The sequence below is a fragment of the Simochromis diagramma genome, unplaced genomic scaffold (assembly GCF_900408965.1).
Source record: "Simochromis diagramma unplaced genomic scaffold, fSimDia1.1 OVJJ01000343.1, whole genome shotgun sequence".
NCBI lineage: Eukaryota > Metazoa > Chordata > Actinopteri > Cichliformes > Cichlidae > Simochromis > Simochromis diagramma.
In genome coordinates this window covers 4,221,305-4,242,295 of record NW_024386831.1, presented here as the reverse complement: position 1 = coordinate 4,242,295, position 20,991 = coordinate 4,221,305, and the positions used below count along the sequence as shown (strand labels likewise).

General features: G+C 39.8%; 1 protein-coding gene across 9 annotated transcripts in view; it reads left to right on the top strand.

Moving 5' to 3' along the window:
* Nucleotides 1-19,554, top strand: part of slc4a3 (solute carrier family 4 member 3) — a 62,128-nt gene extending 42,574 nt beyond the window's left edge. For 7 of the 9 annotated variants that reach the window (XM_040027574.1, XM_040027569.1, XM_040027572.1 and 4 more), the window contains 14 exons: nucleotides 1,881-2,064; nucleotides 2,835-2,937; nucleotides 3,113-3,297; nucleotides 3,502-3,721; nucleotides 4,532-4,747; nucleotides 4,839-4,987; nucleotides 5,088-5,282; nucleotides 5,383-5,565; nucleotides 7,139-7,228; nucleotides 7,344-7,510; nucleotides 7,626-7,879; nucleotides 10,064-10,233; nucleotides 11,964-12,137; nucleotides 14,948-19,554. In XM_040027574.1, the coding sequence (XP_039883508.1) occupies nucleotides 1,881-2,064; nucleotides 2,835-2,937; nucleotides 3,113-3,297; nucleotides 3,502-3,721; nucleotides 4,532-4,747; nucleotides 4,839-4,987; nucleotides 5,088-5,282; nucleotides 5,383-5,565; nucleotides 7,139-7,228; nucleotides 7,344-7,510; nucleotides 7,626-7,879; nucleotides 10,064-10,233; nucleotides 11,964-12,137; nucleotides 14,948-15,025 (2,368 nt within the window). In that variant the 3' untranslated portion in view covers nucleotides 15,026-19,554. The remainder of the gene's footprint in view (nucleotides 1-1,880; nucleotides 2,065-2,834; nucleotides 2,938-3,112; nucleotides 3,298-3,501; nucleotides 3,722-4,531; nucleotides 4,748-4,838; nucleotides 4,988-5,087; nucleotides 5,283-5,382; nucleotides 5,566-7,138; nucleotides 7,229-7,343; nucleotides 7,511-7,625; nucleotides 7,880-10,063; nucleotides 10,234-11,963; nucleotides 12,138-14,947) is intronic. The other 2 variants (XR_005695245.1, XR_005695244.1) reach the window with 2 other exon arrangements.
* Nucleotides 19,555-20,991: the final 1,437 nt, after the last annotated feature.

The window sequence follows — 20,991 nt, the reverse complement described above, 5'->3', positions numbered from 1 at the left end:
ATTCGTTCCACATTTCACTGCCTTTTCGCATAAATTCCCAGCATGTCACTGGCTGGTTCCACAGGGAAAAGAACACTCCGTCATTAGAGTCATCGCTAGGCTAAAAGATCAGATTTATGACGTGGAATAAAATCACACTGAAGTGTGCTGCTAGGATTTAGCTCATCGCTTACTCAGACCACTTTAAGGATCCTTTGGAAACGTTTTGTGTGCAATTGACTTCAGTGTCACACTTCGTTCTTTTGTCTTGGGGCGCTGTCTCTTCCAATTTGAGCGCAGTCTTATTGGACCATGTGGGCCTAATGAGTGAGGTGATGTCACCAGTGGACTGAACAGTGATGTAGTGAAACTTGGCCAGTTTGACATGCTTAAAAACTCGTCTTTAAGTGGGGTGAAATGTGCTTAACATCACACGCAAAGAAAGCAGAGAAAATAAGAGCTACAAAGGTCAGTCTCTGGCTCTTTTATTGATACCGTAATGCAAATATCACGTTAATGTGTCAACTCAGATTTTCCTGAAACCGCTTTCTGATTAGCTGCAAAGCGGTTTAATTTTGGAAGGATTTTGCTGATGACTTTTCTAAGATTTATGACCTCCACTGCAGCCACATGAGGTAAAGATGGTCAACACATTAAATGAACAAAAGATGGATTAGGTGAATAAGAAGCACAGCTGTTTTGAGCATTTCTAAAATCCAGGTAATTCTGCAGCCCACTTAAAAATGATTAAGCTGTCCTTAGCATTAGGCAATTGAGCATGGATATTTTTGGCCTTGAAAACAGTAGTTATTAAATAATAGTAAAAGCAGCTGCACCTTCTGGAGGCTTTGAGTTAAGATTATATTTCTGATTCTTACCTTTGAAAAAGTGCTTGCAGAAGCACCCACTGGAATTTCAGGTCTTGTGAAAGTTCACGTAGGTATTTATTAATGTCATGGACTTCAGCCGGGGAAAAATGTTGACATTTACAAGACTGGACTTGCACCAAATTTGATTCAGACTATTTCCGTTGTTCTTATTCCCCTGAATGACCCTTATCATTTGGTATCACCAGTTCTTAGCTGTCTCCAGCTACGAGCAGGCTCGGGCAGTTAACACATTTAATTTTGGAGGTGCCGCCTCGTTGACAGAAGCGTGTTTCCGTTCTAAAGCAGCAACAAAAGTAAGCACAGTTGGGGGAGTTGTTGGTAGCATAATCCCATAACCTTCATCTCGAGTTCGACCACCTCCTTTTGAAGGTAACTTTCTTGGCCTTTCACTTTTACTCACTGACTTTTGTTTTCATTCACTGTCTGGTTAGATTTAGGCATTGAAATGTTACAGCAGTAGTCTATTTTGTACCACCACAAGTACGAGTCTGCATAGGTTCAAGTGTTGGAGATAGGACCTGAAATCCCCATCTCAATGTCCAGCCTCCAGTTTTCTATCACTGTGCAGGCTTTTCCTTGCAGACAGTATAGGATGGCAGTTGCTGGCCATATCTATGGATGAGATAACAACTGCAACTGGCATTTCAAAATGAGAATGTATATAACAATTTGATAACTTTGATGATCTCTTAGCCCTTTTTTGGCTCTCACATGAGATTGACTTTTGGGATTCAAATGAAATGAGTGGACAGGTATTGGTTGCTTATATCATCATTAGAATCTGCTCTCTTGCTGTGACCCTAATCTCCTTCACAGCCTTGGCTGTGCTTTTGTGCATTCTGCTAATTTGCAAAAGCCTCCATGTTAAGATGCTCATTGCTGTTTAATATTGTGATGTTAACTTTAATCACATTAACATTTTTTGCAGTTTAGTGAAAGTGTCACTACACTCATATTGCAGGCATAGCTGGAAATTATACTTTGTATATATATATATTTTTTTTTTTGCAGCCATCTAAGCGATCACAAAAATCGTTTTCATCGCCACCACTCATCCAGCAGTCTTCATGGCAGCTACAACCACAACCACGTCCACGACACCAACCAGCCATTGGTGTCCGAAGAGCACGATGAGCACCACGAACACAAAGGACCCGTGTACGATCCCAAACAAGACGTTTTTGTTAGCCTGTTTGTAAGTTTTCTCTTCTCTCTTTAATGTGTTACACATTTGTCAGTGTCTCTGTAGTTAACGTCATTTACACAGCTCATTTGATTTTTAAGAGGCTCCTGACAGAGATCTGAGAAATATGGGGTCTCGGCGATGAAACAATGTGACGTCGTTGAAACAGTGCAGGCAGACAGCGCGTTAAATTGGCTCTACCAAAGCCAAAGTGAGTGATTAAGTAGCTCTGACAAGATCCCACCGGGGTAATTGGACTCAGCTATCTAAGTGGACGGAGATTAAAGGGACGCTGGGCTGTCTTGTTTTAGTTTATGGTTTGCATTAAGTTCTAAGAAGCACACAGTGAGCACAGATTTTGAACGTGGTTACACAAAATTCCTGATGTGAGGCCCGTGGCTCTCACTTTGGCCTTTGAGACGCTTCTTTAACAAGGTCAGAGGTCATGTAAGTAGTTCTTGAAGTCGGAGAACGCAGGCCTCCCTGCGCCACATGTGTTGAGTTAAGTTCTTAGTCGGCGTACAGGTGCTTCTGGTTAAAGCATCTTGATATATTAGCTGCGAAAACTTGTTCCTCCTCAGCTTAAAATGTTGGCAAATTTAAACCAGCTTATTAAAAAATATTTTTCAGGCATAAAAAATGGTTTGAAATGAGATGTGACTGTTGATACCTACGTTCCCACAAATGTAAGAATGTCACATTATTAGCGCAGTTCTTTGTTATATCACATCACCCTGGCTAGCCAGTAATGTGGGTAATCTTTGTACTGTTCTTCCTCCAAGAAATCTCTCCACCCTCTGCCGGAGACTCATCCAGCCACAGCCAGATCTATGAAACTTCTCGCCAAGATTCCCAAAGACGCTGAGGCGGTCATTGTTTTAGTTGGTAAGCTTTGGGACAGAGTTTTTCTTTTCAATTTTTATAAACCACTGGGAGAATAATGCTAATTTCTTGATTTGGCTGTGTCTCACAAACTGCCACTCTCAATATTTTTCTTGTGAAGTACATCAAATCAGTAAGCAGGTTTTTTTTATTTCTTTATTTTGTCCTGTTCTGTAAGGTTGTGTTGAATTTCTGGAGCAGCCGGCTATGGCCTTTGTCAGGCTGAGCGAGGCAGTCCTTCTGGAGTCGGTGCTTGAGGTTCCCGTCCCTGTTCGATTTATTTTCGTCCTTCTCGGTCCCAGTCAGTCCAACGTGGACTATCATGAAATTGGACGTTCTTTCTCCACTCTCATGTCAGACAAGGTAGCCTCCAAATCTCATTCTAAGGCTCTAAGGTGTGTAATTTTTTTTTTTTACTAATAATGATAATCTGCTAAACCAAAATAGTTTTGAATCCTATAATATCTTTCCAGTGATAGAAAGTGGGGGTTAAAATTGGACAAGTCACACAGATTTCTAATTATCCTGCTTTTTCTGTCACGGCCATCCACTTCTGTTCTGGATTAGAACTTCCATGAGGTTGCCTACTTTGCTGATGACAGACAAGACCTCCTGAATGGCATCAATGAATTCCTGGACTACAGCATCGTGATTCCACCGTCAGACGTGGAGGGAAAAGACCTCCTGAAGACAGTGGCTGACTTCCAGAAACAGATGCTGCGGAAGAGAAAGGAAAGAGAGCTCAAGAAGCACAGCTCCTTAATTGGAGTAGAGTCAGAAATCAAAGGTAAAAAATAATGTACTTGAATTGTTCCAGTCAGCACTGGTTCAGAAAAGGCTGGAAAACTTCAGTGAACAACTAGACACCTGGACACTTGAGACTTGTGTATTAGGGCTCAAATCAACAGAAGAAATGTGTCTAATCTATTCTCGTGTCTTTTCTCTTCTGTAAGTTCTGATGTTTTCATAGAATCTATTGTAAATAGAAAAAATATAAAATTCATTCACTACCTTGTTTTTTGGAGGAAGAAATTATTAGATTTAGAAGAGCAAATGAATCGTTAAGTTATCAGCCAAATGCTAAAAAGCTTTGTTAGCAAGGAATGTGCATAGGCTATATAGACAGAAACCAATACAAGCTAATTAACAACCAAATAAAATACTAGAATTTTGCTTACAAAAGCTGGACTTCTTGGATGGCCTTTTCCAAAATCAACCGGCAGCATAAATATGGTCAAATGGTCCACATCAGTAACTAGCATCATAAACAGCTAGCATCAATCGCTACGTATTTTAGCACCCACTGGTCAGTCACAGAAGTAATGAACTAATATTTGCAAAAAAAAAAGCAGCAATAAAATTTAAGCATGGAAGATAAAGCACATAATTTACCCCCTGTACAGCTGTTATAAAGGAAACGTTTCTTTCTACTATAAAGTTGGACATTTTAAAATGAGGGTCAAAAAGAAATGACTCCCTTTTGGAGGTAACGTCAAGTGGCCAGTTGAAGAACTGCAGTGGTTTATTGTTTTTTACTCATTGATGGTCCGTGGATATTAGTTTGTTCATGCTGTGATGCCTGTATGAATGCCCACAGAGGTGAGTCCTGAGGAGGAGGAGGAGGGAGAACAGGAAGTGGATCCATTAAAGCGCTCAGGAATGCCGTTTGGAGGTTTGATCCACGACATCCGCAGGCGTTACCCGCAATATGTGAGCGACTTAAAAGACGCCCTGGACATGCAGTGCATTGCTGCTGTCATCTTCATCTATTTTGCTGCACTGTCACCCACTATTACCTTTGGAGGCCTCCTGGGTAATCAAAACTTACTTAAAAGATATAGTCCATATTCTTTGATGTACTGCATCTAATTTGTCTATCTCTGTGTGGCTACTTCTGCATACAGGAGAGAAAACAGAGGGCATGATGGGAGTGACTGAACTCATTGTTTCCACTGCAACTATCGGAGTTATATTCTCACTGCTTGCTGGACAACCCCTTCTCATCACTGGCTTCTCTGGACCCTTACTGGTGTTTGAAGAGGCCTTCTATAAGGTGACTTTTAACAAGACAATGACAGCACAAAGCCTCCCTCTTCATATCATCCCATGTACTTTTTCCTCTTGTCAGGTGATTAATCTGTCCTCTCACTCAGTTTTGTCAGGTCTACAACTTTGAGTACCTGACTGGTCGAGTGTGGATCGGCTTCTGGCTCATCTTCATCGTCCTGGTGATTGTGGCAGCAGAGGGTAGCTTCCTTGTCCGCTACATCTCACCTTTTACACAGGAGATTTTCGCTTTCCTCATCTCCCTCATCTTCATCTATGAAACTTTCTCTAAGCTCATCAAGGTAAGAATTTAAACAGTAATCAGTCCTGCAAACGCTAATAAAATCAGTCACATTGTATAGATTTACTCTTTTTCTTTTTTTCTTTTTTTTTTTCTTCCAGGTTTTTAAGGAACATCCACTGATGGCAGTGTATCCCACTGACGCCAGTGGGTCTCGAAATTTTGATGATCCCATATACAACCAGCCTAACACTGCTCTTCTTTCTCTGGTGCTCATGATGGGCACTTTCTTTGTTGCATTCTTTCTCAGGAAGTTTCGAAACAGCCGGTTTTTAGGTGGCAAGGTAATAAACTTCCTTTAACCCTTTCAAACAAATCATATCATGCTTCTCATGAGAATATAAATGGACTCTATAGAGCATTTTTTATTACATCTAGTCTAAGTCTAAAGTGAATGGACTTCTTTATGTTTCATGGAGACAAGGGTGAAACCACTGCGATACCTTGCCCTCACCCTATCATATGATCTATTAAGGTCAGCTGACATGTGTTGTGAGTGGGGGTTGAGGCGCTTGGGAAGAGATCTCAAGACTGCATTGTAGGTGGCTGACAGTTGGTGTCATAATCCACCGCATCTGTTTAATTACGGTTGTACACAGGGCACATAGATGGCTTCTTTTACTCTTCTGTCAAGCCCGCTTTGTTGTCGAAAGAGTGACCTTTACCCTTTAGGTGAGCGTGTACAGTATAGTGCTGCTCTGCACAGCATGCACAGTGTTGTTATCTTGTGTTTGGGAGCTTTTGTCCTTGAGATAAACCAGTATTTGTCTGAAGCTGCAGCTGGGTCTAAAGTACAATGCTCATGATAGGGTGAGGGAAGGTGTCACAGTGGTTTCAGCCAAAACCTCTGGTGATGTTAAGGACCCACACCTTTTTTCACACCTTGGCTCAGGTGAGGTCAGCAACCCTCACTAAGGTTTAAATACCTCTCTGAAACTCTCTTCCATTTGGTTTTAGAAGTGACGACACCTCTTGAATGAGAGGTGAAACATCTTCTTGAAATTTAAATTTCATTTACTTTCTAAATAAATACATATTTTACTGTATATTTTAGAAACGGTGTTGTTTAAACTTCATCCTCTGTGGCTTTTCTGCATGCTGTTACTACTAAATATTGTGGAAAGGTGTCCAAACCTCAGCAGGGATGTGTGACATGCTGTGAAAGAACAAGGGCCATATATGAAACATTGCTCTTTAGCACTCCTAGTGGAGGAAAACGTCAGCGTTTATGTCAGAAGGTTGATTCTGTCCATCTGGACAGAAATGTTTTGTCACTCATACAAATGTATTCTTCATTCGCAGTTGAATGCATAATGACTGTTATGCAACTGTATCATTTATAAGTTTGGGAAAACCTGCAGTGAGCTAAGACTGAATAACTCACTTGTTCCAGATGAATATTTCTGGCATTTCTGTACCTGGATGACAGAGCATGTATCAAGACTTCACAGTTTATATTTGAAGGTAAACTGTAGCTTAAGATGAGACGAGGCAGGTAGGCTGTGTGATTTCAGATCGTAAATATCTTTGTCTCTGCACTGAAACGGTTATGTGCAGTTATTCAGTGATGCAAATACGTTTTTAAGCTTCTGTTTTACAGACAAACTACTGCTGGCTAGTCTTGATAGCTAAAGTGGTTTGTTTTGATGAAAAAAGAGCAGATCAGTCATATAATTTATACTCATTCATATGAAAAGCAATTCAAATCAGCATTTTTCCACTCAACAGGAGGTTGTTCCCTTCTGCATGACTTCTTTTTTCATAATCTTTGACTTATGCTCAAGTGATGTTTCTCTTTATGAGATCTGGGATGTATTTTCACTTTTAATTTATTGTTTGGTTTCTTGATATCCCCAGGCCAGAAGGATTATCGGTGACTTTGGCATCCCGATCTCAATCTTAGTTTCAGTACTGGTGGATTACGCCATTACTGACACTTACACACAGGTAGCGTCACTGCTAATCACAGAAATCCTGCACAGCAAGTGCAGACATTTTTCAAAAGCTCTAACACATTTTTCTTTTCAGTATTAAAAACAGATTTTTTTTTTCTCTCTTTTAGAAACTCGATGTGCCATCAGGTTTTTCTGTCACGTCTCCTGATAAGAGAGGTTGGTTTATCAGCCCCTTTGGTGACAAGAAGCCCTTCCCCACTTGGATGATGGGGGCGTCTGTTGTTCCTGCCCTGCTTGTGTTCATTCTTATTTTCATGGAAACTCAAATTACTTCGTACGTTCGCACGCCATGATTATATACAGTTGCAAAGAATTCTGTACATGTGCATGAAATATGTTCACTAAAATAAACATTTTCTTGTTTTCGTCTTGTTCCTCCAACATCTTAGGTTGATAGTCAGTAAGAAGGAGCGTCGGCTGGTTAAAGGCTCCGGCTTCCATCTGGATCTCCTGCTCATTGTCATCCTGGGTGCCCTCTGCCCCCTTTTTGGCTTGCCGTGGCTCACGGCAGCCACTGTGCGCTCTGTCACTCATGTTAACGCGCTCACAGTGATGAGCAAGGCCACGGCTCCTGGAGAAAAGCCCATGATCCAGGAGGTGAAAGAGCAGAGGCTCACCGGACTTCTTGTGGCTGTGCTTGTTGGTAAGAGGAGAGGCAAGGATGGGAGTGGGGAGTACCAAATGACTATGCAGCACACCCCCTTCCTTTTTTGATCATAGCTTAGCAACTGTAGTTAGAAAGGCCTGACATCAAGCCTGTTGTTTTAGATATACATACATTGTATTTATGTATATTTATTTGCAGACTTTCTAAACAGATGGTTGTTTAGAACGTCTACAGCACTTTGACTGCAATTTCTCTTTTTTTTTTTTAAAAAAAATGTGTATCATGCTCTGTTATGTAAGATTTCAAATAATCAATTAAGTCCATAAACTCATTAGGAAAAGGTCCTAATTGCTGAGGAGTTGGGGTATTTTCTCCCCACTGCAGGCCATTAAAAGGAATGCAGTTTTAAGGTGCTTTAACACAAGAATGGAGCGTCAAAGTCTGAAAGTGAAGCCAGTGGCCGAGTCAAATGAAAAGAACGCTTTTTAAGGAATCTGTGCAGTCCTGTGAAAAACAAATTAAACCATTAATTCTTTCGGAGGAGTTAAGAGGATAAGTAGTAGCCAGATGCTGCTAATCAAATGCACTTGACTAACTGATCTTTAGCAAGTTTGGACACTTCTATAAAAGCAGTATTCGTAGTTTTCTGGTCTGGAGCATTCGGATGTGTTACTACAATGCCACATTTTCCCCAGGAGTGGACGGACCAGCATATTCAGCCAGATCTCAGATTTTTCAGTGCACAGAGACAGTGTTAGAAAACCCAAAAGCTCAGATTCTACAGGTCTCAATTAGCATGGTAAATATTAAAGTGCATGACAACACAATCAGAAAAACTGAACAAGTATTGCTTGTTTGGAAAGGGTTGCTAGGAGAAAGCCTCTTCTCTGTAAAAAGAAAGAACATAGTGTACTTAGCTTTGCAAAGTTTACATCTGAACAAACCACAGGACTTCTGGAACAATGTGCTTTGGACATATGAGTGGAGTCATAATGTTTGGTAATAATGCACTGTGCCACTTGTGGCAAAAGCCAAACTAAAGGTTGGCTGAAATTGGGTCTTGCAACAGAACAATGATCCAAATTATAGCAGTAAATCAACAAAAGGAAAAGGAGGAGATTAAGGAAGGAGAACTGTGCATAAATTAATCCTCAAATAGTTGACCTGCTATACCTAATGAGCTACATCAACCCTAAAGTTCTTCTTAAGTCAGACAGAAAAAGATTACTTCAAGTTACTTAATGTTAAGATGGCTCTACAAGATACTGAATGGGGTGCACTTGGTCTTTCAGGGGTTTGCACAGAGTCTGTGAAAATGTCCATTTTCACATGATTGCATATACACTGTGTGGCTGCTGCCATAGTAAGTATAGCAACATTAATTCCAAAGTCAAAATAAACGCAATTATTTTGTCCAATTACAGAAAAACATATAAAGCCTGTTGTTTTTTAAGAGTTTGCCAACATTAACGCAGAAATTAACCTATTTAATTTAGTTAAAATTAATTGAAAAGGGGAGACAATGTAATCGGCTGGCAGAATTACACTTCTTATCATTCTATGTAAGGAAAGTGTAAGGATCAGAATTTACATCAGATCAATATTCAAGATGGAATAAAACAAGAATCTGAACCAGTGGCTATTTCTAGGTAAATAAACGCGAGCTGGAAGAGTGGCAGCTCTGCATGTCTAGACATTCATGAAGGTTGACTCAGCCCAACAACAGCTTAAAATGATTTTTCATTCTGTTTGTCTTCAAAATGAGCCGAGACAGTCGTTCTACAAGAAGAAAATTTTGTGAAAGTGAAAATGCACTGCCTGACATTGCAGCATTGTTTTTCATCCACTGACTCATTGCGTTTTGCCGACTGAAAGTCTTGTTTCAATTAAGGTAGGGTTCCCGAAGCAATCTTAAGTCTAGTTTGATCCAGTTTGGGTATGCAGGCGTGGTGAGTCATCGTGATTGTTGAGCTTTTGTTTGAGTGAAATGCTGTTTGGATTAGGAAGAAGACTGTTTGGATTAGCCCTCAGAGTATCTTAACCAAGGCATCTGAAGAGGGAGTGTGTTTCTAATAAAAGGCACGACAGCGTGTTTGTTTTTAAGGGCCGTTCCCGTTCCCTTGTTGAATGAATAATTTTCTCCACAGTTGCCAGTTATTGTGCACGCATGCAGTAAAATCATGTTAAAAGTCCCCCTTTAAATCCCTGTTTGCCCATCAGGTATGTCCATAGTGATGACAGATATTCTCCGCCTCATCCCTCTGGCTGTGCTCTTCGGGATCTTCCTGTACATGGGGGTCACCTCTCTGACGGGCATCCAGCTGTACGAACGCATAACGCTTATGGTCACGCCTGCCAAGCACCACCCGGACCACATCTACGTCACCAAGGTAGCACACGCAATAGCAGTGTTTACATGCCCTCTGCTCTATTATGAGCGGTAACATGGAGAAACCAAAGCCAGCAGAGCAGCAACTGCGGGACCAAAATGACGTCCGTCCTCAGCGTTTGAGTTAAATCAAAAGAAAAACAGAGAGGCTTAGATGCTGAGAGTCAGAGACATAATACAACGTCACAGTGGATAATGACAAATCCCAATGAAAACCATACACACCAGATTTCTGGTTTAAAGTCCTGGTTTCGAAAGAGTTTTTTCCTGGAGTTTGGACCCAAATCTGAGAGTAACCTCAACAGTTTAGGGAAAAGCACAGTTCATTTTCTGGCCATCTGGTTACTAATTCATCCATTCCTCTTATTTCACCTGCAGCTGTCAGACTATAGCATAGTTTTATCTACTCTTTGTATTACTGGTGTCAAACCATTTACATCTGTAATTTAAAACATCTAATTAAAATATTAAAGCAAAAAAAAAAAATCAGAAAAGATAAAAATAAAAACTAGACTCTAGAAAAATGTCTTAATTTTAGTCTTTTAGCGTTACTTCATGTCGTGTTGCGCTGTATTCTAAAACCTTGTAAATTTTGCCTCCCATAAATCATTCAGTATTTATATTGCATCAGCTGGCTATAGCATTGCCTCAAAATGCTTTATATTAAAAGGTAAAGATCCTGCAATACTCGAGAGAGTCTTCTATAAGAAGACACATCCTCCTCTGTCACACCAACCCTCTGCATGTCCTCCTTCACTACATCCATGAACCTCTGGATGAAGCTCCGTCTTCAACATCCTTTGCCCAATATATTGTTGCTGAAATTTGAAATAAATTAAGGTGCACACAGCCAGGCTGTCTTTATGAGTTTCATTACTTTTGTTAAGCGGTCAAACAGCACGGGCAATGTGACAGCAGCCTGCATCTTTATAGAGACGGGTTATCTCTCTGCCATGGTCACAGAATACTTTGTGTAATAAAAAAATAACTCGTACATCAACATGTGATATATCTGGAAAATAGCAAAGCTCCGATATTGTCAGGTCAGCTAATCTTAACACCATCAAACCAACTTAACACCTTCAACTCAAAAACATAACCTCTTTTTCTAAAGTTGCTGTGTTTACATGTGCAGCAGATTACCTAGATGTTAAAAAAACAGTTATAACTGGGATGTAGTGGGATCTTTATGTACACACAGCAGCAGTACGTGAAAACACACACTCTCCATGGGACTACATAGTAGGATTGTATTTCATGTCTTACCAGAAACTTAAACAGCACGTCCTCAAGTGCGCAGATGCTTGCTCTCTCTCTCTTTTTTTTAACAGCACGGTTTCCAACCTAATAGCTCACGTAGAAAAGCTTAGATCTTGTTATGTAGGGAACACTCCCTGCTAACAGGTCTCCCATTCACAGCCAGAGCAACTTTGCAGCTGCTTATCGTGATAACTTGCAATAAAGCCTATGAGACTGTAAATAAATTACAACCATTCCCATGTCTTAAAATCCAGTCTTAATGGCTTTGTAATTCAAAATTTTCCCTGGTGAATTTCTTAAAAAAAGAGAGACAGGAAATCTAACCCTCATGCATGTTTAAAAAAACGATTAGATGCAGAATTTTCCACTAGATGGAGCCAAAAATGTGATTTGTGCATCTCTGGATATATCTGTCTGTGCTGTAATTTCCTGGTTTCTAACCCTCTGACCAATATGTGTGTGTTTCTTCAGGTTAAGACATGGCGCATGAACATGTTTACCATCACCCAGCTGGCATGCATCGTGGCTCTGTGGGTAGTGAAGTCTACTGCGGCCTCCCTGGCGTTCCCCTTCGTCCTCATCATGACGGTGCCGCTGCGACGCCTCATCCTCTCCAGGATCTTCGAGGAGCGTGAGCTCCAGGCGGTAGGTTTAGGTAGCAGAGGCTTTCCGAGAATGTTTGCCACAATCATCCGATCCCACATAGCCTCGAGATACTTACTGTATACGGCAAATTTAAAATTCAGCGGACGTTGGCATGTTTTTATATCGGTCTAATACTGACTTGCAGGGCTTGAAACAAACTTGACCCCTGACAGTTCTGATGATTATTTTTGCCCCTGTGATCATGGACATCTTTCTCATCCAAATTATTTCAAGACATATGCAGATATTGCTTTTGGGTTTCATGTTTTCTTGGACAGATCCACCTAAACCCATACATGTCATCACTGTCAAATTAAAACCTTCCATTTCCTAAATGTCAACTTTTTAAGAGCAAGAAAATAAGCTTATTCTTAACTTGACCACCGTTCATGTGTTCTCATGAACCCTCTGCGCTGCACAATTGCCCCAAACCACCTAAAGGACTGGCAAAAGTTGAAAATTGCCAAAGCTGAACCTCCTTGACGTCAAATCCTCCACTCCCTCGAACCTTCACCCTTGTATGAACTCCATAATAAATGTTCCTGTTTCACATTCTTTGCTTTGCTTTTCTGCACTATAGACAATTGGTAAACCAAAGAAAGTCAAAGGGGAAAAATGGCCTTGTAGCTCTGGTTTGTCTCATGTTCACATTAGTGGATGAAATAATGTGAACCTGAGGGAAAGTCATTCCTAGAAAAACTTCTAATGATCCATGTATGGGAAATGCAAATTAAAAAAACAAAACAAAAAAGAAAACTACTAAGTACATGATTTGGACCTTTGCTAGTCAAGATTGACACATACCATCAATGATTTTCTACAATAATTCCATAAATATAACCTAAATCCCAAAAAAGTGGAAACGGTTTGTAAAATGTTAATAAAAACAGAATGCAGCGATCTGCAGATCTCATAAATAAATCCATATTTTCTTCACATGGGAATATAAAAAACATATCAAAGGTTTACATTTTCCTGTGTTGCTACATTTTCTTGCTTCCAGAAAAATACTAGCTCAGTCTGAATCTGACACATCTCAAAAACGATGAGACAAAGGCAACAAAAAACTGGGAAAGTAAGTGGCACTAAAAAGAAACAGCTGGAGGAACATTTTGCAAGTAATTAGGTTAACTGGCAACTGGTCGGTTACATGACTGAATAAAAGGGAATTGTGGAACACTCTCAGAATAATATTCCTCAGTGTAAAATTGTGAAGCCATATGCAAACATGATCCAGAAACACGCTTCTCTGGGCCAAGGCTCATTTAAAATGGACTGAGGCAAAGTGGGAAACTGTTCTGTGGTCAGACGAATCAAGATTTGAAATTCTTTTTGGACAACATAGACGCTGCATCCTCTGAACTAAAGTGGAGAGGGAACCTCTGGCTGGTTATTGGTTCAAAAGCCTGCATTTCCGATTCTAGGGGGGATGTATGAGTGCCTTAGTTTGCACATCTGGAAAGTCACCATAGGGTATATACAACTTTTAGAGCAACTACACTACCATCCAGACAATGTCTTTTTGAGAAGGCCTTGCATATTTCAGCAAGACAATGCTAAAGTGCATACTTCATACCTTTACAAGACCTTTCTGAAACATTTGGGACATGATGGAAAATACAACAAAGCAGGCCCAGGACTGTTAAGCAGCTAGAATCCTCTATCAGACAAGAATGAGACAACATTCCTTTCCCAAAAGTCCAGCATCTGCTCTCCTGAGTTCATTTACAGACTGATGTAAAAAGACGATGAGACGCTACAAAGTGGTAAACATGTACCTGTCCCAACTTTCTCGAGATATATTGCTGCCATCAAACTCAAAATGACCGTATGACTTTGAAATGGTAATTTGTCTCAATTTAAACATTTGTATTTTTTCTGTGTTCTATAGTTCACAAAATATGGGTTTGAGATTTGCAGATCATTGCGTTTTCTATGTAGTTAAAATTACAGCATTCCAATGTTTTTTTGGGTTTTTTTGAACTGGGGATTCTAATTGTTTCACGAATGTTCTTCTTGTTACCACATTTTCCAATAACAAGCTATAACTCAGTTCTAAACTGTATATAAAGAAAAAGAATTTTATATATTTTTAAAAGCAGACGTTTTAAAAAATTTCTTACTTTTGTCTATATGTTAAACATAATTTGAAAGCCTGCACCTGTGATGCTAAATTGGCTAATGCAGATTAACACAGAAAATTAGATAGACATTACTGTAGTCTGCTTCTTCAAGATTTGGTGACTTTTAAACAGTCAGGCTAGCTTTTTCCATCTGTTTCTGTCTTTGTGTTTAATTTAGGTTAAGTTGCTGCCCGTTGCTACTTGAACTCGCTAAAAAGTCAATAATAGCTGAGCAGTGGTAAACCTTGAAAAAGTTATACGCAAACCAGAAACCTTCAGATTAAAAGTTGTGCCTCGCCACCGCAGCCAACAATTATCAAAAGATGCAGCTTTTATTTTAAAGGTTAATGTTTTCTGTTTCCAGAAAACAGTTTGTGTCACGCTTTTCCTAACTTCACCATTGCTAGCAGAGTACCCAGCGGCAGCAAATGCCATCAACCTTCAGCAACCACTTGCCAAGTGGTCAGGGAATACATGACTAGCAGATGGTTGCCGGCTGGTCTCTTGGGCTCTGTGCTAAAGCCTTAGCTTGCGAAAAGCAGCCTATTTTTTTCAGGCGTTCACAATGATGGTGTCAGTGTGCTAGTTTATTCCACAGCATTGTTTTAATTGGCAGCGCTAAACTATGCTTAATTTGTCCAGAATGAACATTAAATGAAAATAATAAGGTATTTCAACCCTTTGCAGCTGGATTGTGATGAAGATTCGCCCAACTTTGATGAAGATGGACGAGATGAGTACAATGAGATCCACATGCTTGTATAAATTTAAGCTGGAACCAGCTAAAAGGATCACCTACAACCCTGCAGGTCTGACCGATCGGAGGAAGCAAATCTTGGAAACCTCATTGTCTCTGGATAGCAAGAAGAGCTTCTGCAATGGTGTTTGTAAAATATACAGAATCTATAGCTGGATAAGCACTTTTTACCTTTATTTAATCCATTTTTTTAAAAGCACATCTAATGTTAGATCTTTGTGGTGGTGTCGATGTCTTAACCCTGACAGAAATAGCTCTGAATGCATACCTGAAGTGGACTATACCAAATCTAGCAGCATACATAACTTATATGAACTCTTTTTACCTGATGTCTCCCTTTAATTAGTCTGCAGGTTCTGGGCATAAGTGCAATGATAGCGGGGACCTTTAGGACTGCAGCAGGCTTGATTAATTCAGGCTTATTTTGGGACTGATCTGTGAGAAAGGAAAGATTTTCTTTAATGAGGAGAGGATTTCAATCAAACTTAATAATTTTTTCAGATGAACTTTCTCTAAATGTAAAGCCTTCAATTGGTTTTACCGCCTCTGTTGTTAAACTGCCTTTTTCCTTTGTATTACTGCCTTTGTCTATAGGTTGCAATGGTGTGCAAACAAGGAGTTAAGTCAGTCCTTTTCCTTTCTGTACAGACTTGTAGGAAAAAAGGTCACGTTTCTCTGCCAACCCAGCTCCCTGGCACAAGTCCTCATCTCTAAATGTAGTCTCCCGTGAATCCAAAATCCCCTAGAGACTGTGCCTCTTCATGGGCTGCCACTGTACTTTTTTTAAGGTGATTAATGCCCTCCACTGATCCCATTATTATGACCTTGGATGTATAAGTAAATAGCTAACATGGTCTAAACCTATTTTTCTACTTTGTTGTATCTATTTATTTTGTGACCTTTTGGACTTAACGCTATACCATGTTCTTAGTGGTATTTAGATTTCGGATAGCTTAAGCTACTGTTAGAGTTAGTGTAAAATATAAAGAACATTGTGTAGAGTGACACGTTAAAAACAGAAAAATGTGTCTTTATTTGAAGTATCTGTAAGTTTTTTGCTAAATTTGGTATATTTTTTAAGAGATGTCATGAATAATGCACTTGGCTAACACAGACACGATAGTACTGAAAATGTTGGGGAGCATTTAAACATTTGCAGGATGCATGAAGGTTGCATTGCACAGACTGACTGTGAGCTTGGGATTGTAATTTACCATCTATTTTTAGAGTTATCCTATATTGCAACGGACACCTGCTGCTTCAATAGGTACACCTGTTCATCTCTTTGTTATCGCAAATCTAATCAGGCAATCGTACTGCAGCAACTGCAGTAATGTATGTATGCATATAGACAGGTCAAGATGACTTCTTGAAATTTGTCCAAGCATCAGATTTGGGAAGAAAGGTGTTTTTAAGTGACTTTAAATGTGACATGGTAGTCGGTGATAGGCAGTCTGGTCCGAGTATTTCCGAAACTGCTGATTTGCTAGGATTTTCCCACAAAACCATCTCAAGGGTTTACACAGAATGTTGAGACCATTCTGTTCTCTTTCTGGGTGAAAATGCATAGCTGATGCCAGAGGTCAGAGGAGATTCTGCTTTGAGCTGATAGGAAGGCAGCAGTAGCTAAATTAACTGCTCATTGCAGCCAAGGTATGCAGAAGAACATCTTGGAATGAACAACATATTGAACCTGGAATCGGATGAGCTACAACAGCAGAAGACCAAAAACCTCAAAATCCCTCCACCAGATCTCAAAAGGGGGTCCAACCTGGTACTACCTAAGGTGTACCTAATAAAGTGTAGTTTTGACACATGCACATTTTCATAAGCCGTTCTTATTTCATGCTACACAGAAACACATAGCAGCTGCTGTACATAAAACAACAAAAAGATAAAACTAATTCATTAATTAGTGTTGGAAATTGGTGTGATTTTACTATATTTGGATCAATGGTCCATTTACGGTCAGCAATTAAAAGCTTAGGAACTGAAAGAAGAAGCTTCACATTTAGATGTTTTGAGGATATTCACTGTCTGGTTCACCAAACATTAGGATTATAAAGTTTATTCGTATTGATTTTAAATAGACGAGAGTTGTTGAATGCAACAAAAAAAGTGAGCACATTGGGTTCTGGTCTTTTTCCATGTTTGCATTCGGTGGCTCCCTTGCTTTCATCACTGACACACTCGGGAAGCGTCAGCTGAGTCCTGGGGATTCTAACTGGGTGGATAACTGCAGAAAGTCAGCAATTGTCTGCTGTTTTTTTCTTACAATATCTTGATGGCTCACTCTTTGATCACATTCAGTGAAAGTGGAAAAGAACAGCAGAGATGATTGAACCCAAACCCAAATTCCTCACTCTGGGGGATGCTTGGCAAAAAGGTTAATTCAACATGAAAGTCTGTTTCTTTGCACTGTTACTACCAAAATGTATCTACTGCTAACATTTAGTCTATGAACCTTTTAAAAGAAAACAGTGCATAGTAAGTTAGGAGAGAGAGAGACTGCTTGGCAGCTGAAGAGGTTTCTATAAATTACTGGCAAACAAGGCCAAAACCCCACTATAAACATACTTTAAATGGTCAGCAATGTACTGTTATTCATCTTATTTCACATAACCATGCCCTATATTATGAGCCATGCAAAGATTCAGTCTCAGGGGAAACTGACCTTTGATCTGTAAATATTGCTCCCCAGCCTTTAGTTTGTTGCCTCTTTGTGTAAATAAAGCGGTCAGGGCAATCCGGCGCTTGCTATGTAAAAATCTATGGCTTACAGTCCCGGCTTTTATGTTGTACAATGTAGGAAAAAGAGGTCAAGTGCGTAGAATTATGTGTTTACTCCAGTGAAGTGACATAGAAGTTTAACGGTAAATGAATCTCTCTTTCCCCCCTAGATTGTTCTCTGTAGGCCTGCACTTGAAGCTCCACTTTGATGTGAAGCGTACACCTGCTGCAGTCTGTATTTAATTCTGCAGCTCCCCGAGTTAATGAGTAACACAATGTGCTTTGAATTAGCACTCTGTAGCAGTTTCATTTAAAATGGGCTGCGTTATTAATGGACCTTTTCAACCATGTGTTTATGTTTCAGGAGTTTACAGAGACTGGAATGGCAAACTGAGGGCAGAGACAGTGAGGTATTTTCTTCATTATACCCACCCCTATCCGTATTCGTGACATTATTGAATGTTTGCCTCTGACTGAGTGTGTTTTTAGGGGCAGGAACTTGATTTATGGAAGTTCACTAATGACACAACTATGAGTGGTCACCATGTTAGAAAGCGCACTGCCAAATAAAAAAATGCAAACAAAATGAAAAAACTATTTTTGTTGTTGATGTTTTGGGGTTTTTTTTTTACTCTTTTTTTTTTTTTTTGTGACATTTATGTATTTTTTTGTAACCTAGAATTATTCTAATATTGTGTAAATTTAAAAAGTGTAAGATAAACTCTAGATTGCCCTGAGTAAGCAAGCATCCATCATATTTTCTGCCTTACAGACAATTTTTTTCAGTTTGTATTCATCTCATTTACAAGGACGACAGTTCATTTGAAATAATCTGGACTACCTTCCACTGTAGTTGTCACCCTGAAAGCTGTACTTGCTAGTTGTAGTCTGTGAGTCCAAAAGAAATTTAGCAAGCAGCATTTGGATGGTATTGTGGCAAAAACAATGTGTAATGACCATTTTTAAACACCACGGCCAACCAAAGAATTATTGCTTCCTATGTCCATTTCTTTATAACCCCAATGTCCCAATCTTCCGCTGGCTTCTTCCAGCAGGCTAACACACCATGTCACAAAGCTCAAGTGATCTTAAACTAGAGTTCAGCTATCACTCCAATTGAGCACCTTTGGGATGCAGTGCAATGGGAGATGGTAGATGTGCAGCCAACAAATCTGCAGTAACTGTGCAAAGCTATGCTATCATGTCAGTCTGAACCGAAAATCTCAGAGGAATGTTTCCACCACCTAATTGAATCTGTGCAATCAAAGATTAGGCCAGCGCTGAAGGCAAAATTGGGTCCAACCTGTTAATAGCAAGGTGTACCTAATGAAGTGACCAGTAAGTGTATAGTTTTATTTAGAAAATGAAAAGCATTTATAAATCTTTTCAGGCAGACTAACATTGTTTAATAGTTTGTTGAAAGCTTACATTTGTTCTATGTCTAATAGTTTTGTCAATATTTAACTTCCATACCTAAAAAGCACACACTAATGTTAGTTGTACACAGAGCACTAAGTGCATTACTATGAGAGACTAAGAGTAGATGCTGTACAGCCAGCTGTGAGTGGCTGAGAACATGAGAATCAAAAGGGGGGTAAAGATTTTATTTTTTAAAGTAAAATGCCTTGTTGGTGCCATTAATAACTAAATATGCAGTGAAAGCTTTGATAGTTCATTTTTTAGCCAAAGTTGTTGTTTGTCAACAGTGCTGTGCTGATTCGACCTGTGATGGTGAAAGAGGCTCTGAGGTGTATGCCCGATACGACTGTGTGTGACACGAGCTGCTGTGTCTGTGGAGTCCACAGCCTAAAAAGAACCAGCAAACTTACCAAAACATCCTTTCAGTATTTACACAAGAGAAAAAGTGGAATTGTGGGTATTATTAAGATAAGAAAAGGTGTGGCGCTGCCTCTTGGTCCTGTCTGGTGTTGGATGTCAGAACACACGAGATGTAAAGAAAAACCGTTCTGGTCTTTCTGACCCTGAAAGAAAATTCTGTCATGTCAACGTTCTCACGTCACCTCATTTCGTCGCCTTATGCCTCAGTGGTAGCAGGCCAGGCCACCCACCCAATTCTAAGACTTAGCTCTGTTATTTTTGAACCAAGACTAATCCGCTGTCATCAGCTTGAGTGAAGACATCTGACAAGCTTGGGTCTTTAGCATATTGAATAGTGTACTCGGTTTGACTATATATAACTATAAATCAGATACATGTGAAACGAGATTAACTGCTACAAGGAAATGCAGTAATACTGATATTTTCTTAAGAGCAACAGAAATATGGTGGATGCTGAAGGAATGCCACTAATTTTTTTTCTTCTGTCTTTGGTATCAGATTTTCCTCATCTCCTGCTGTAAATTAAATACTATCTCCAGTATTATCCTTTTTTAATCTTCCTTTTTGTGGATAGTATTTTTTTTATTCATAGAATAATAATACGTTCAGTTCAGTTCAGTGAGAAACACCTATGGTTTTTAAGATTATGCTATTTGTTTATGCTGAAGTCACACTAGGGAAAACTAAATGAACCAGGTCTGGAAACCACTCGCAGTCAGTTGTACTCTTCAAAGCAAATTTACTGAGTCCAGACGGTGATAAAAGAGCACTAAGACAGAGTGAGTAGGATGTGGTTTTACCTGTGCAAAATGACGCAAGCACTCTGCAGCCTTGTTTTTAATAGAGGAATATAATCGGGATACAAGCAGCCGGCAACCACTTGAGTCGAGTCCCGTATTGCAAGGAGTTGTCACAGTCGAGTTGCACTCAGCTGCACAGACAGACTCTTTCTGTGCTTACAAAATACGCAATGATTATTTGAAAAGCTTTGCCAGCCTGAGAGTGATTACAGTGAGTCCCATTCCCACCACGAATAAGTTCTCTCCACTTGGCAACCTGTGCAACTGCCTTCGAGTTGAAAGTGGTCGCCCAGAGGTTGAGGGCGTCACCCACTCAACCTCTGGGTGACCAGTTGGTCGACACCAGTAGTTGCACTTGGTCTTTGACAGCAACAAAGTTCCATGAAATCACAGCAACCACCATTTTTTTTTAAATCATAAGGACTGTTTTTACTCTAGTGTGACTGATCCACGAAAGACAAAACGACTATACGTTTCTCCCAGCACTGTGTAAGCTGCATTTAGCAAGGTTTTAATAAGAGCCAGACCAAAGAACTCTACAACACACAACAGCTAGCGAGTCTCATGATCAGCGGGGTCAGCAGTTAATTGGGACTCCCTGTTAT